The sequence below is a fragment of the Trachemys scripta genome, chromosome 3 (assembly GCF_013100865.1).
Source record: "Trachemys scripta elegans isolate TJP31775 chromosome 3, CAS_Tse_1.0, whole genome shotgun sequence".
NCBI classification, from domain to species: Eukaryota; Metazoa; Chordata; order Testudines; family Emydidae; genus Trachemys; species Trachemys scripta.
In genome coordinates, this window is record NC_048300.1 from 183,093,611 (window position 1) to 183,111,932 (window position 18,322).

Consider the following 18,322-nt stretch of genomic DNA (forward strand, 5'->3'; position numbering starts at 1 on the left):
AATATACCAGTGTGCATAACTGAAATAATAGGGAGTTAAATACAATTGACCACAGTTTATTTGTGAACTCTTGCCTGTGCTATGTTTAGTGACTAATGCTTGCATTATATATCAGAATGAAGTCTTCTCTCCCCGCCCAGAGATAGAATTTGAGAGCATTAAGGACACCAGTGAGCTGCTATGCAATGTTCTTACATCTCCATAGGGAACAGGTGGGAACTGTTCTCAATAGGCTTAATTTCCTGACTGACAATGGATCATGTGACTGATTTTGAGGACAGAAATTTCAGCCCTGGGTGTTACTCTTAGGAGTCTCAGGAGTTGGAGCCACACCTATCCCTAATGAAAGCACTAGGGATACATTTGGCTCTCTGACTCCATCCTTAGGCATATTACCTAACGTATAGTATCAGTATATATTCATCTCTCTTCTAACAGGTCTGTGTATCTCTTGCCACATTTGGAGTCCTCTGAAATTATTTCATATACTCGAAGGAGTTCACTGACTTTACATTCTTCTGTCATCTGACTGCAATTTTTTCATTCCTTTGTAACGGAGAGAGTCTTTTCATGGAGAGAGCTATATAGAGAATGTGGTAATTTGGATGAGTTCAGATTATGCATATTCACCCAGAGAGAGAATCTGAATGCACTGACGCTTACATAACCAGCCCTGCATGACTGCTGACTGTGAAATATGAGAAAACACACCAAATTCCTTGACACATTTTTTAGTTGAAGGGAGTAGGATTGAGGCCTTTAAGGTTACAGGATCTGCAATCTAATACCATTGAAAGAGATCTCATAAATTTATTCATTTTGGTAGGCAGGTGCTCTCTCTCTAAGAAGTCTTTGCCGGCTGTGAGCTCTCTATAGCTTGTTCTTGCTTTCTGCCTTTTCCCCAAATAGGATAGCTTTATGTTTGCCCCGAATTTTCGGATGCAGGTTGTTTTCCCTCCTCTTCCATAATTTTTGTCAAGAGTCCTCCACAAACTTTTGCAGGAGCTTTTACTCCCTAGATGCTTCAAGGATCTTAACATTTTATTTGTTATATTTGGGCAGATTTAATAAATCATCTAACATTAGTTCTTGCTATTTCCAGATAGATGAAGGATTGCTCTAGGACCTTATAGCTTGGTTGAACGTCTGTTCCTCTCAGCACAGCTATTCTGCTGCTTATGGGCAAAATAAACAAACCGAATTCTGTGGGAGAATATTCTCATACCTTTGTAAAAGTAGATTTTGCAGCATCCGCAGATGTGATAGTTGGTCGCAAACTGTACTAAGTTTTATTGTAATGACAGACTCAGTCCACCTGCGCCTACTTTCAAGGATTCTCAAAGATTTGTCATTTACACAGACTTGGTAACGGGTATTACTGAAAAGTAACAGATATATTACAAAAAGTTTCCAATTCAGCAACATACTTAAGCATGTGCCTAAGTCTCTGCTTAACTGCATTGTTGAATCAGGGCCAAATTATGTTAGTTTCTCCCCCTTTTTCCTCATTCATTTTCCTACTGGCTGCTGATAACGGGAAGGGGATGGGTATATAGCAGCCAAACATTACTGGTTTAAAATATGTTGAATTTATCTGGTATGATGGAGAGAAGGATTATAAAAATGCTCCTTTCCGTTGTCTAGCTTTACACTATGTTTTATTATGGTTTTTCCAATTGCAATTTTATTTGCTATTTTATACAATCCCCCTCTTGAACTGTTTGTTAAATATTATTTCTACTTGGATCTGTGCAACAGTTCTGTGCCTGCTGTCACTGGGTTTGTGTTAAACTATTCCTTATTGTTTTCTGTTTTTCCTTTTCATTTGATGCTTTCTTTCCCCCCTGTTCATTTCCTTCATTTGTTTTTTTATTTGTAACATTCCAGTAACATACAATCAATATGAAACTCCAGTCTCCTTATCTATTCACCCTATATTTTCAGATCATGCCTTTCACAATAGTATCTGAGCACCAATGGTCAAGTTTCTTTCTTACCTATCACCTATGGTCCTTGGTTAGAAGTCTATCACTTCTCATTTAGGTATAAGTCAAATATAACAAGTCTGTGTAAGCCAAGAAAAGCTATTAATTTGTTTCTCCCGTGCCAGCGTTCCAGCACATGACACACAGATCTACACAGCACAGCCAGCATGTTCCCCCAGCATAAGAGGAGATGCTTCTTTTTAGGGAAATGCTTACTCAGAACGCTTTGCCATGCTTTAAGGCTGAGACCTGCCTACTCCTGGCAGAGACACTGTTCAAAAGGCAGAAAATAGGGCAGAGATAGATGTGTTCTGTGAGTGCAACAGAGGCTTTGTAAATGTCAATCAAAAGCAAACCTGTCAATGCAGTCCAAGATTCCCGAAAGTGATCATTACAACTGACTACTCTAAGAGCTGATCACCGTAACTGAATTAGACTCTATGCAGTGACTACAAACCCCTTGTACGAAGTGAAAACCTCAAAAGTGGGATCAAAACCCGTGTTCGTGTTTTCTGTCAGTCATGACGTTGCTTTGCCTCTTTCGCAGGTTTTCATCTGCCGTCTACTTCTCAAACTACAGGATTCATTCAAAGAACTCTTACACCGGCTAAGTTAAAGTTTCCTTTCAGAAAGTGTTTTCTATAATGATGGCACCACGTGCCTGTTGGCTTATGTTCACGGGTCATAATCTCATCAGAAAAATAAAAACCTCATGACCCTTACGCTCTTTCCGCCTATCCTTCCATGTTGCTGATAACATTCTCTCATTATTTCGAAGGTCAGACACTCACATAAGGATAGTTCTAGCAGTTCATGTATTGTTAATAAATTTCCCTCTTTTGATCCTGTAGTCCCTCTTGGATTTCCAGCAATTCTATACTAAAGAATTTTGTTTTCTCATAAGAGGCCCTTATTTAATATTGTGGTGACTTCTTTCTTTCCTGTCATTATGAAAATACTTCCCAACTTCATAATCAGGCTTTCAACACAATTGAATCTAAATTATTAACTCAAGGGGTCAGTGGATTGAATTTTGTATCATAATACATCACTTGGCAAAGGAATTGTGACTAACTTGTTATTTACCTCTCTTATGACCCAATCCTGCTCCCATTGAAATCAAAGTGGAAGAAGGTTCAGGCTATTACTGAGGAACAAAAGGAGCAGTTCTGTATGTGGAGACAGAAGTAGGAATGCCAGAGTGCAATCAATTCACCTCTCAATCTTCTTTTTGAGAAATTAAGCACAATGAGCTCTCTCACTGTAAGGCATTTTCTGTAGTCCTTGATTAATTTTGTGGCTCTTTTCTGCATCCTCTTCAGTTTTTCAACATACTTTTTAAAATGTGCCCACTGAAACAGTACACAGTAGTCCTGTATTGTCTTATCAGTGACATATAAAGAGGTGAAATCATCTCCCTTCTCCTACTCATTATTCCCCTTTTTATACATCCAGGGATCACATTATTCCTTTTTGCCACAGCACAACTGTGGGAGCTCACGTTCAGTTAATGTCCACCATGACCCCTAAATTCTTTCAAGACTCACTGCTTCCCAGGGTACAGTCTTCCAGTCTGTGGGTATGACCTCCTGTGTAAGAGAGGCCATAGAACATTCCCAAAATAATTCCTAGAGCTTATCTTTTAGAAAAAAACATCCAATCTTGATTTTAAAATGGTCCATAATGGAGAATAACCATGACCCATGGTAAATTGTTCCAATGGTTAATTACTCTCACCGTTAAAAATTTACATCTTATTTCTAGTCTAAATTTGTCTAGCTTCAATTTCCAGCCACTGTATTGTCTTACACCTTTGTTTGCTAGACAGAGGAGCCCATTATTAAATATTTGTTCCTAGTGTAGGTATTTACAGATAGTAATCAACTCACCCCACAACCTTCTCTTTGTTAAACTAAACAGACTGAGCTCCTTGAGTCTGTAACTATAAGGCAAGTTTTCCAATCTATTAATTATTCTCATGGCTCTTATCTGAGCCCGCTCCAATTTATCAACATCCTTTTTGAATTGTGGATACCATATCTGGACACAGTATTCCAGCAGTGGTTACACCAATGCCAAATACAGAGGTAAAATAACCTCTCTACTCCTACTTGAATTAAACAATGACCACCTGGGCCTGAAAAAGGCCACCAGGGCTCAGTTGCAGGGCGGGTGCTCAGAGAGAAGGACAAGCTCTCCTGGGAGAGAACTCTTCCCAGAGACCACAGGCCACAAGGAAAAGGGCTGTGTGATCCTTGAGCCCAAGGGGGGGGGGAGGAGGGGACTTTATTTCAAGGTTATTTTGGGATTTAATTTGAAGTAGAACCCCAGCAGGGAAATTTTGTTTTACAACCATCTGGATTGTGTGGAGTTCTTAAAGGGCTCTGTGAGAAGGGTGCCTGCAGCACCCCACTAGGTCAACAGGGGGGCTCTAGAGCAACAGGGGGCGCTACAGGACAGGCACACCCCACAACAATCCCCATTTGATGATGATTCCCCACAATGACGGCTGCTTTTTGAGAACTGTCAGTTAACCAGTTCTTAATTCATTTAATGTGTGCCATGATACTGCGTAGTGCTAATTTTTAAAATCAGAATCTCATGCAGTACTAAGTCAAATACCTTACAAAAGTGCAAGCATAGTACATTTAAGTAGTTACCTTTATCAGTCAAACTTGTAATCCTGTAAAAAATGAAATCAGGTTTGTATGACAAGACCTATTTTTCATGAAACCATGTTGACAGGCATTATTATATTCCTATCCTCTAACTTATTATAGGGCTGTCAAGTGACTAAAAAAATTAATTGTGATTAATCGTGCGACTAAAATTAATTGCGATTAATCACACTGTTAAACAATAATAGAATACCATTTATTTAAATATTTTTGGATGTTTTCTACATTTTCAAATATATTGATTTCAATTATAACACAGAACACAAAGTGTACAGTGCTCACTTTATACTGATTTTTGATTACAAAGTATTTGCACTGTTAAAAAACAGAAATCGTATTTTTCAATTTACCTAATACAAGTACTGTAGTGCAACCTCTTTATCATGAAAGTTGAATTTACAAATGTAGAATTATGTACAAAAAAACTGCATTCAAAAATAAAACAATGTAAAATTTTAGAGCCTACAAGTCTACTCAATCCTACTTATTATTCAGTCAATCGCTCAGACAAACAAGTTTGTTTATATTTCCAGGAAATCATGCTGCTTGCTTCTTGTTCACAATGTCACCTGAAAGTGAGAATAGGCGTTCTCATGGCACTATTGTAGCTTGTGTCGCAAGATATTTACGTGCCAGATGCGCTAAAAAGAATCATATGTCCCTTCATGCTTCAACCACCATTCCAGGAGACATGCGTCCATGCTAACGATGGGTTCTGCTCGATAGCAGAGTGGACCGACGCATGTTCATTTTCATTATCTGAGTCAGATGCCACCAGCAGAAGGTTAATTTTGGGTTTTTTTTGGTGGTTCAGGTTCTGTAGTTTCCGCATCGGAGTGTTGCTCTTTTAAGATTTTTGAAAGCATACTCCACACCTCGTCCGTCTCAGATTTTGGAAGGCACTTCAGATTCTTAAATCTTGGGTCGAGTGCTGTACCTATCTTTAGAAGTCTCACATTGGTACCTTCTGTGTGTTTTATCTAATCTGCAGTGAAAGTGTTTTTAAAACGAATAAACATGTGCTGGGTCATCATCCGTGATTACTATATCATGAAATATATGGCAGAATGCAGGTAAAATAGAGCAGGAGACAGAATTCTCCCCCCAAGGAGTTCAGTCACAAATTTAATTAATGCATTTTTTTTTTAAATGAGTATCCTCAGCATGGAAGCATGTCCTCTGGAATGATGGCTGAAGCATGAAGGGGCATACAAATGTTTACCATATCTGGCACGTAAACACCTTGCAATGCCAGCTACAAAAGTGCCATGCAAATGCCTGTTCTCACTTTCTGGTGACATTGTAAATCAGAAGAGGGCAGCATTATCTCCTGTAAATGTAAACAAACTTGTTTGTCTTAGTGATTGGCTGAACAAGAAGTAGGACTGAGTGGACTTGTAGGCTCTGACGTTTCACATTTGTTTTTGAGTGTAGTTATGTAACCAAAAAAATCTACATTTGTAAGTTGCACTTTCATGACAAAGAGCTTGCACGACAGTACTTGTATGAGGTGAACTGAAAAATACTATTTCTTTTGTTTATCATTTTACAGTGCAAAAACATCCAAAATATTTAATAAATTTAAATTGGTATTCTATTATTTAACAGTGTGATTAAAACTGCGATTAACCATGATTAATTTTTTTAATCTCAATTAATTTTTTTTAGTTAATCGCGTGAGTTAACTGTGATTAATCGACAGCCCTAATTTTTTATTAATAAAACCCTGTATCGTGTTTTCCATAATTTTGCCTGGAAATGATTTCACACCCAGGTCATCCCACTTGCCCTTTTTTAAATATTGATTTAACATTAGCACTCTTTCAGTCTTCTGGAATATCCTTGTTATTCCAAGATTTATTAAAAAATTAGTATCAGAAGATAAGAGATCCTAAGCCATCTCTTTTAAGATTCTTGGGTGCAAGTTACTAGGGCCCTCAGATTTTAAAATATTTATCCCTAGTAGATTATGTATAGCATCCTTCTTGGTTGCTGATGGACTGGAAAGTACATGATCCTCACGTGATACAAGCACATAATTCTGCTTTTCCAAATATAAAACAAATATTTACTGAACATTTCTGCCTTTTCTGCGTCTTTTTACCATCTCCATCTAATAACGGGCCTAAGCCATTGCTAAGATTTCTGTTGTTTCTAGTACACTAAAACTCCTCTTCATTGGCCGTAGCCTTCCCAGCCACTCATTTTTCTCTGATATCTTCAGCTTCCCAATTTTCTATACTTTACAGATTCTAATTTAAATTACTGGTAATTGCTTTTTCTCCCTTTTCCCCATCTGCTTCTTTTATTTCTAATTGATGCTTTCACTTAGTTTATGAGTGCAAATCTATATATATTGTTATGCGAACCATTTATTTTCTTTTACTATAATTTTCTCCGTATTTTTTAATAAAGTTTGTTGTACAGGCAATTTGCTACAGTCTGCCCTAAAAGAGTGCAAAACCCTACACCATTAAACAAAGTGGCAAAGGCTAAGGAGGTTCTGGAAGTCTCATCAGAAGGGGTATGAGCAAAGGTGTCCTCTTCCAATGAAAGTGTCACATAAAGGTAGGCACATGCAAGAGGAAAAGATATATCAAGGAGGCACTGAGATTTGAAGGGAATGTAGCTGACACTAGGCATTCTGTCTTGCATGGCAGCTGGACTGGCCAATCTTTGGATACAGAAGATTCCACTTGGAAGAATTCATTTTGGTTGCCCAAATTTGATTTTAATCCTAAATGCTCTCAAGAACCTTAAAAACTGCTGGATTTCTTGGGCTTAAAGGCAGATCCTAAAGTGGAAGAATGGAGGGTAATATATATCATGTTATTAAAAAAAGAAAAAGAAAAAAAGATAGTAACAACCTTGGAATTGTAGGCCAATAAGCCTTATTTCAGTACCAGGTAAATTAAAGGGAATGTTAAAATATATATATGAGCATAATATGATCATAAATAATCAGAGAGTGACTTTTGTAAAGGAAAATTGTGTCTCTCTTATCTACTCGTTTTTTTTGGATGCATTAAAATAAATAAAATACATACATAAATAATGGACACAGGAGATTTGGTTGAAACGATACATATGGATTTTCAAAGTCTTAGATAAAATCCCTCACCCTGTGACTATTAAGTCCTTAAGACTGTGAAGAAATGTAATTAATAATGGGGTGAGAGGCAAAGTTCACTCATGCCTTGGAAACTAGTTAAGAGAGAGAAAACAAAGAATGGGCAAAAATGATCAATTTTCAACATGGCAAAAGGTTAACTGTGAGGTGCCCAACAATCCATATTAGCCATGTTTGATATATTTATTAATGATCTGAAAAAGGGGATAAACTGCAAATTTGCATATGGCACAAAATTATTTAAGTTAGCCAAGATGATAAACTTCAGAGAGAGTCAACAAAGCAGGGTTATTGGACTGCATCAGGGTGGGTGAATTCAATGTTGACTAATGCAATGTACGATATATTGGAAGGAACAATTAGAAATACTCAGACACGCTGCTGGATTCTGAATGAGCTGTAACCACTCAGGATAAAGAGCTGGGGGTAATTTGCACATGGAATGGGATAACAATGTTTTCGGTCAATGGTGCCTTCAAACTTGTGTTCAGTTCTGGCCGTCATCATCACACACAGACACACACAGACACACACAGACACACTGGGTCTGTTTTGTTTGGAGAAGACTACCAAGAAGGGTCACGGTAAAGGCATTTGCTCTAGTTCAAAGAGAAGTTCTATTGCCTGTGTCATGCAGAAGGTCAGAATAAATTATCACAGTGGTTCCTTCTGGCCTTAGAATCTATGAACACAAAGGAATGACTGGAGTACTTGTGGCACCTTAGAGACTAACAAATTTATTAGAGCATAAGCTTTCGTGGACTACAGCCCACTTCTTCGGATGCATATAGAATGGAACATATATTGAGGAGATATATATACACACATACAGAGAGCATAAACAGGTGGGAGTTGTCTTACCAACTCTGAGAGGCCAATTAATTAAGAGAAAAAAAAAAAAAAAAAAAAAAAAAAAAAACTTTTGAAGTGATAATCAAGCTAGGCCAGTACAGACAGTTTGATAATAGGTGTGAGAGTACTTACAAGGGGAGATAGAGTCAATGTCTGTAATGGCTCAGCCATTCCCAGTCCTTATTCAAACCGGAGTTGATTGTGTCTAGTTTGCATATCAATTCTAGCTCTGCAGTCTCTCTTTGGAGTCTGTTTTTGAAGTTTTTCTGTTGTAATATAGCCACCCGCAGGTCTGTCACTGAATGACCAGACAGGTTAAAGTGTTCTCCCACTGGTTTTTGAGTATTTTGATTCCTGATGTCAGATTTGTGTCCATTAATTCTTTTGCGTAGAGACTGTCCGGTTTGGCCAATGTACATGGCAGAGGGGCATTGCTGGCACATGATGGCATATATCACATTGGTAGATGTGCAGGTGAACGAGCCCCTGATGGTATGGCTGATGTGATTAGGTCCTATGATGATGTCACTTGAATAGATATGTGGACAGAGTTGGCATCGGGGTTTAAAAATATGGATTTCCATTCCATACGGCTAAATGCAGTGCCTTGCATAACGACAGGTTTCAGAGTTACAGCCGTGTTAGTCTGTATCCGCAAAAAGAAGAACAAGTACTCCTGTTCTTCTTTTTGCGGATACAGACTAACACGGCTGTAACTCTGAAAGGAATGACTGGCACTGTGAAGGCAAATTGGCTTGTCCCATTTTCTCTCTCTCCCCTAATGCAAGAATATAGAGACATCCAAATAAAAAAGAAGAGGCAGCAGAACAAACTGCTAAAAGGAATCACATTTTTCTTTTTACCCAGTGCACAATTAATCCGTGGATCTCACCATCACAAAGTATCACTGAGGCCGAGAGATTAGCAGGATTCAAAAAAATATTTGTTTAGACTTATACATCCATTCATTAACAAGGAAAGCCTATTCCTTGCTTTGGGTACTTTTTGACTATTCTTAAATACATACCCATAAACCAGGCCAGTCATCTAACTGTCTGTCCATTTATACTGATTCTCAGCATCTGGAGAAACGGGAAAATGCAGTCCTTTGGAGGGTCATTCCCACCCCTGCACTGCCCCTTTTCTCACTGGAGATACCATTGGCAGAGTCTCCCGTACTACACAGTAGCAATCACACAGAGGACACAGAGAGAAACTCCTACTTGGAATTCTGACACGAGGACTGAGGCCAGCAAGGGATGCTGCTGTGGTGATAGGGTGATCCCTGACAATACCCCCAACCTAGTCCTAGCTCTGATGTCAAACTCTAGCATAGCTTAAAGCCTCCAGAGTTCTGGATGACGAGGAACCATGGAGCGCAAGAGAAGCAGAAGGGCAATGCTACAAAGATTTCACTTCTTCCCTTTCATGCCTGCCAGCGTATTCTATCATCACTGTTTCTCTCATCACTGTTCATAAAGAGGACAATATTTGGTTAGATTATGACAGTGTTTTAAACTAAGTACCAAAAATTAAACCTGCTAAATATTCACTAAGGATATAAAAACTAGTGAACTGCTAGAATATATACAACATGTTAAGCTCCAGATCAGAACAGTAAAACATGAGCAATGAAAGGTTCATAAAAAGCAGTGAATTTAAGACCAAACCAAAAATTTATATAATAAAGGAATATCACAAAAGAACTATACAAAAATAAAACCAAATGATCTAGCTACTAAACTACACATATGTGCTTGAAATCTTGTGGGAATCAAATATTCCAGTAAAAATAAAAAGGGAGATGGAAACACAAGTTTCTTATTATCACACTTCATACGTTATAAAACATAACAGTTAACTTATTTTTGGCAAAAGGACAAAGGTTGCACAACACTCTGGCTTACACAAATATTTTTCTATTGTTAAATGCATCTTAAATGTAGCGTGTCATATATTAACTTCAAGCACACATTGCGCAGTGCAGTTTCAGAGTGTCCTAAAGATACCGAAATTTCAACACATTGACAAATATCATGCTGCCAGTATCCACTGGGCCAGGTGTAACAAAAATTACTCAACAATTCATAGTTAATGGAAACCAGATAAAACAATTTGAGTAATAAAAATCATACATATGGAGACCAAAGAAAAGTTGATATTTTTGGACAAATTACTGCACATGATATTTTCTAGAACACTCCCTTCTTGAAAAGAAAAAACAGTTACACAAGTTCCTTCAGAAAACTTTGTTTATAATCACAGAATGAGTTATGCCTGTGGAAATAGATCAGGTTAAGTTAATGTTTCATTTTTTGAAAAAAATTGCTGTTTCTTTTAGAGGGGGAAAAAGCTTGAATGGGAGGGGAAATAGTTAAGAAGAAGTGAATGGATTTTATATATATATATAAGAGCATTGTATTCCCCCTCCTGCCCCAGTAGGGAATTAATATAAAAGAAAAGGTGAATATTTGGGAGGAGTGGAAGTAAAGAATCTCACTATTATTAATTCTTATGATTTATTGCTAAGTGTTGACAGTGTGTTAGGCACTCACATTCAAAGGAAGGACACTGTCCCTGCCTGAAGTCACTTGCTATCTAGAAAACATTAGACACAAAGGAGCTCACTGAAAATGTTGAGATATAAAGGAAAATGTCATCAGATACGAGATCTTCCCCCTCTCACACATACAAACTTCTCTGCCTAAACTAGGTCTAAGCCACAAAAGCAAGAATTTTAGTACATTTGTATTTCATTTAAAAAGAAAGAATGTCCTTAACTCTACTACTACTAACACTTTATATAATTTAAAAATTGAAATCTCTAATTCATTTTTCACAATTTATGCTTTTTTCATTTACATTTAGCATTTTACTCATCTTCAGACAATAAGAGCAGATTGATTCATAATACTTTCCTTTAAAAATGTCAATTTTTATCATTAGCTAGTTTCAGTTTTAGGTTCTCATGCAACAACACAATGCAGATGTCAAATATCTAGTGGTCTCCGCACAGGATTATTAGCAAGGAACTCGGGAATTTCAATCCTAGTATCATCACTACCTCCTTCTAACCTTGTGCAAACCAGTTAACTGTTGGGCCTTCATTTCTCTTTCTGTAAAATGGAAATATTTACTTTTCTGGCTTACTAGGATTTTGTGAGGTTTAATGTTTGCAAATTGCTCTGAAGTTATGAAAGCACCATGGAAGCCCTAAGTATTCTTATTCTTAAACATTTATATTACAGTAGCAATTAGAGACTGAATCAGGCCCTCATTTTACCAGGCTATTATTCTGTTGGGTTTTTATTTAAATTCATGGCACTGATAGTGGAAGTTTAAATAATAAATAAATGTTCAAGGAAATTTTAAAAAATTATGAAAACATTTTGACACATATTACCATAGGCTTTTCAAACACATTAATTAGGTGCATGTTGATCCTGAAACTGGCTAGCAGTAGCCCTTTTAATAAAAAAAACCCACCTTATATCCATGACATGCAGCAGCGTATATGTTATGTGATCTTCCATTCCAATTATATATTGCATAATATTATTAAAATGTAAACATATCAAATTGCATCACTGCCAATAATGACATTTACTACTGAATTACCAAACCGGATTACTCAAGTTAATTAACGTTCACGGCATCCTTTGAGATACATCAGTCCTGCATAAATCCCTACCTCATCTTACAAATAGGGAATTACTACTATTCTGAGTTGGAAGCAGTTCCCCATCTCTCTTTTGCAGGGACGTAAATTGCTACGCACAGTGCTTTACAGTGGAAAAATCAGATCATATATTTCTGTATCACTCTCCTCTCTTCTGGAGTCAGACACTCATGAAAAGTAACTGAACGTCATTTACTTTAATAAGAACTTGGTCTGAAAGTAGAGGGGATGCTGCTTCTAAACAAAGGATGTGGAATCCGATTATCGTCTTTGTTGATTAATCAAATGTTAAGCTTGGGGGATGCTCTGCTGAGCAATATAACTTCCCTTCCCCAAGGCTGACATACCTGAAGTTCTGATGCCCTCTTCATCATTTCAAGGGTGATGTAGCAACCGATTGAATGACCAATCAGCACAAGCTTCATATCTTTTGGCACATTCTTTCTGAGGAAGTCCAACTTGTGCTCAATTTGTCCGTGAAGTCCAAAGACATCCTCTAGTTCTTTAATATCCGTGTCTGAAAAATAAAACAAATACACATTCTTTTATTTAAGGGCATTTCCACTAACTCATCTCTCCCCACTTCTCTAGGAAACTCTCTGAAATGAAAATAATTTGTAATTTTGAGTGATCACCCACTGATAAACTTAGACCTTCATTATGACCTGCACAGGATGTGAAATGTTGCGTCTAACTGAAGAAAGGGAAGGACTTAGCAACCCAGGGAACTGAGAGCACATCATCCCAGCCTGATGCTCTCTTTTCAATGGCTTTTCATTCAATTCAAGATCAAATTCAAGGCTTTGGTCCTGATCTTCAAAGTACTCTATGGACTGACTCAGGTTCCTCAGGGACAATTTACCTTGTGTGATCATGACCTACAACAGCGATGTACCACATGAACAATGGAACCAGCAACCTAAGGATCGAAACTAACACACGTAAAATAGAACTTTTTCTCCAAACAGACCACAGCTGTGGAACTTGTTTCCAGAAAAGGTCAGAATGACCATGAACGTTAGGACCTTCAGTGCATTATATAATATAATCCACTTCTTCAACCCCACGCTTCCCACCTTCAAAATAACCCTACCAAAATCTCACATTTAAAAATACAGAGGCGCGCACACACACACACACAGATATACACAGATTGTTTTGAGTCCACTTTAATAAACTTGTAAATAAATTTACACGAATTCTTAGACTTCACCGATCACTGCTAATTCTCCACTCTGTCAAAGATTTTGTGTAACCCCAGGCAAGTGTCTCAGTGCCCCATCTGTAAAACTGGGATAGTAGCATCTCCCTACCAGGAAGGGGTTTTGTGAGGATAGATACATTAAAGACTGTGAGGCACTCAGATATATTTAATTTCCGAAGAGAGAAAGAGGGAGAGAGAAAAACGTAGACAGGGCCAAATTTTCATTTACAATAATATACATAGAATAAATGACATTTATACCCTCTTTAAAGGCCCTTTCCACAATATAAAGGGGGCTTAGCATAAATGAGAATATAGTACACAATACTGTTAATGCCGCCATCAAAGTTTTAAATCCACATACAGTAAATTTCTTGTCAATCACAGTCAGCAGTTTTAAATATTATTTTTTTTCCACATTAATGTACTGTAGCTACTGTGCATGTAATAGCCACTTTCCTGGATGGAATGAGCTGATACTGTACTAGACTACCTTTTTAGTTGCCTACATAAAATGACCTTTTGATGCAAAATGATAATTGTTAAAAGAAAATAATGTATCCTAATATCTCCCCCCCGAAACCTCAAGCAAATTACCACAGAGTTTGCCACAGAAAGGGCTTTGTTCAACCAAACTAATACTCCTAGTAAAACTGTTATTTATTGGTCATGTCCTGGTATGATTTATATTAGGTTGCTTTAAATGAAAAAAAAAAAAGTTTTATTAAAACACATGTGAGGGACAGAAAATTAGATGAGAAGCAATGTTTTGCCAATGAGGCTTTCTGCAGGTAATGGAAAATGAAAAAGCTTGTTCTGTTTTCCAAAACTTCAAATAAGGGCCTAAGGCCAAAACATTGTTTTTCATCTTAATTTCTGTTTTTAGCAAAAAATTGTCTTTACTACTTTTTATTTGTTTATTCGGCAGCCTAACTTCATGCAGGAGATAGTTGGCCACCTCACTCATCTCAGTAAAAGTACAGACAGAACATGTCAGATTCAGAATAGCAACGTGGTTCATGGATGGGGCATGACACTTCACTGGAACTCAGTAGACCTGAGTTCTATTCCAGACTCTTCTACTAACCTACTGCGGGACCTTAGGCAAATCAGTTTCTTTCTATATGCCTGTTTCTGATCCCATCCTTTATTTGTCTTGTGTTGCTCGCTCTGTGGATTTTATTGAGAGTTTTGTAATATCGGATGTTTTATTTAAAGCCCCGGTACCTAGAAAGAAGTGATTTTATGGGAATCTCAGCTTTCATTTTATAAAATAAAACAAAAATAAATCTGTAACTCTCGTTATTGTAGTGAAAAGCTCAAAAATATGTACCACAAAGCTCAAAACACCAGATGGTAAATGGAAAACATGCATAAATAAATAAATAAATAATAATAATAATAATAATAATAATAATAAATTTATCTCATGATTTTCTGTGGGGCATGAGTAATGATTTTTGAGCATTTGGGGTTCAGATACTGTATCTTTCTATATTACAAACTTCAGGTCAGGGAAAGTTGCTCACCATGCGTATGTTCATTACCTGATACAATGGACATACTAAAACAGTTGTGTAAATACAGAAAACATCAACAACTATGGGCAAACATAGTGCCAACATTTTCAAACTAGCCTTCCCGAAGATAGTATCAGGGGGCAGCCGTGTTAGTCTGTATCTACAAAAACAACAAGGAGTCTGGTGGCACCTTAAAGACTAACAGATTTATTTGGGCATAAGCTTTCGTGAGTAAAAACCTCACTTCTTCGGATGCATAGAGTGAAAGTTACAGATGCAGGCATTATATACTGACACATGGAGAGCAGGGAGTTACTTCACAAGTGGAGAACCAGTGTTGACAGGGCCAATTCAATCAGGGTGGATGTAGTCCACTCCCAATAATAGATGAGGAGGTGTCAATTCCAGGAGAGGAAAAGCTGCTTCTGTAGTGAGCCAGCCACTCCCAGTCCCTATTCAAGCCCAGATTAATGGTGTTGAATTTGCAAATGAATTTTAGTTCTGCTGTTTCTCTTTGAAGTCTGTTTCTGAAGTTTTTTTGTTCAATGATAGTGACTTTTAAATCTGTAATAGAATGACCAGGGAGATTGAAGTGTTCACTTACTGGCTTATGTATGTTACCATTCCTGATGTCCGATTTGTGTCCATTTATTCTTTTGCGGAGGGACTGTCCCGTTTGGCCAATGTACATGGCAGAGGGGCATTGCTGGCACATGATGGCGTATATGACATTAGAGGATGTGCAGGTGAATGAGCCCCTGATGGTGTGGCTGATGTGGTTGGGTCCTCTGATGCTGTTGCCAGAGTAGATATGGGGACAGAGTAGGCAACGAGGTTTGCTACAGGGATAGGTTCCTGGGTTGGTGTTTCTGTGGTGTGGTGTGTAGTTGCTGGTGAGTATTTGCTTCAGGTTGGGGGGTTGTCTGTAAGCGAGGACTGGCCTGCCTCCCAAGGTCTGTGAGAGTGAGGGATCATTTTCCAGGATAGGTTGTAGATCGTGGATAATGCGCTGGAGAGGTTTTAGCTGGGGGCTGTATGTGATGGCCAGTGGTGTTCTGTTATTGTCCTTGTTGGGCCTGTCCTGCAGTAGGTGATTTCTGGGTACCCGTCTTGCTCTGTCAATCTGTTTCCTCACTTCCCCAGGTGGGTATTGTAGTTTTATGAATGCTTGATAAAGATCTTGTAGGTGTTTGTCTCTGTCTGAGGGGTTGGAGCAAATTCGGTTGTATCTTAGGGCTTGGCTGTAGACAATGGATCGTGTGATGTGTCTTGGATGGAAGCTGGAGGCATGTAGGTACGTATAGCGGTCAGTAGGTTTCCGATATAGGGTGGTGTTTATGTGACCATCAATTATTTGTACTGTAGTGTCCAGGAACTGGATCTCTTGTGTGGACTGGTCCAGGCTGAGGTTGATGGTGGGGTGGAAATTGTTGAAGTCCAGGTGGAATTCTTCAAGGGCCTCCTTTCTGTGGGTCCCGAAGATAGGCACCTAAATCCATATTTAGACACCCAAATAATTGACCTATAAGATGCTAAGGTACCCACAGCTCTCATTAATTTCAGTAGGAGCTGTGGTTGCACAGAAGGGGAGACGGACCTGTCTGGTTTTAAGATTAAGTTGGATAAGTTTATGGAGGGAATGGTTTAATGATAAAACATAGTAGCCAAGGAAAACCAAGCAATGGTACATGAATAGCATAATGGCCAACAAGGGTCAGGCTAGAGACTCTTGCCTATATGCTCGGGGTCTTACTGATCGCCATATTTGGGGTCGGGAAGGAATTTTCCTCCAGGGTAAATTGGCTGAGCCTCTGGAGGTTTTTCGCCTTCCTCCGCAGCATGGGGCAGGGATCACTAGCAGGAGGGTCTCAGCCGATTGAAGTCACTAAAACACAGGTTTGGGGACTTCAACGGTAGAGTCCAGGGAAAGGTCTTGCGGCCTGCAGCATGCAGGGGGTCAGACCAGATGATCATAATGGTCCCTTCTGACCTTAAAGTCTATGAGTCTATGAGATGCCTAATTTTAGGCGGCAAGCATGTTCTTTTCTTTTCACATGCTGGTATATTGTGAAGCCAAATTACACTAGTATGACAAACACTGCATGGAAGGATAAACATGTACTGGAGTTTTCTAGGAGCCATATATTAACTTTCAATAAATTACAGATTATGCCTTGCTCCTACACTCTTCACTCAGGTAAAACACCTATTAATTTCAATAGAAAATTGAACTAAGGACGGCAGGACTGAGACCTATAGAACAAACCAGTTTGAAACTTTCTATTTTTTCTATGAGATTTTCTTCCCTTGTTTAACAGCAGTGATTATTCTAGTAACTTTCATCTCTAAACATAATAGTACAAGAGAGAAATATGAAACTGCTTTCAGCATGGAAAATAACTAACTATGGCCCTGATCCCACAAGCAGATGTGGGCCAGTGTGGAATCCTGCTGATTTCAATAGCTGTTTTCACAGATGAATAAGAATGGCCACAAATCAATGGTTAATAGCATTTGAACAAATAAGAAATTTACTGTACTGGACCCATAAAACCCCTATTGGCAGATGCTGAAATCACTCGCGGCTTTGCCAATCATGAATAATCCACATATTCCAAACTCCAAGACTTCTAGACCATCCCACATCATCGTGTATCCTCATATATATTTACATTTATTTTAATTTTTTTGGACCCATATAAAATTGTCCTGGTCTCATGTTATCTCAAAATGTCTCTCCAGTGCAAGCGTTACCTTTATAATGGAATGAAATCTATGGGAGCAGGGTCGTGTCATTGGTTTATATGATTATTTATTTATTTTTATAGAATAAAATCATCCAGGGATTGTCCAAAATCAACATGAATTTCTTGGGTGGAGATGTTTAAATGGGATCTTTATATAAACAAAAAGATTTGCACAAACACATTGGCAGTTCCCTTTCTAATGGCTCTACATCAGAGAAGAGAGCAAAGGACGAGCTACTTCACCTCAGGTGTGGAATAAATTGCACGGCTGAAATGAAGCTCATTTAAGCTGAATTTTTAGATAGCAGAAGTTACATGACTTGTACCTTATGCTGAATACACCCTATCTGAGCCAAGCCATGTAGTCTTAAGACTTTATTTAGCTGAAATGTATTAAAAGAAATACTGTATTTCTGTATTTTCTTTGGCAAATTGTTAATCTAGTGATGTGCTTTTGGAAAAATAAGCTTGCAATTGCTTTAAAGAATCTCTTTTTCTGACCTCTATTAAACCCAGAGTCAGAAAAC

General features: G+C 38.1%; 1 protein-coding gene across 4 annotated transcripts in view; it reads right to left on the reverse strand.

Annotated features, from left to right (window-relative positions):
• Positions 1–18,322, reverse strand: part of LDAH (lipid droplet associated hydrolase) — a 187,153-nt gene that overhangs the window by 99,480 nt on the left and 69,351 nt on the right. For all 4 annotated transcript variants that reach the window (XM_034766592.1, XM_034766593.1, XM_034766591.1 and 1 more), the window contains one exon: positions 12,672–12,841. In XM_034766592.1, the coding sequence (XP_034622483.1) occupies positions 12,672–12,841 (170 nt within the window). The remainder of the gene's footprint in view (positions 1–12,671; positions 12,842–18,322) is intronic.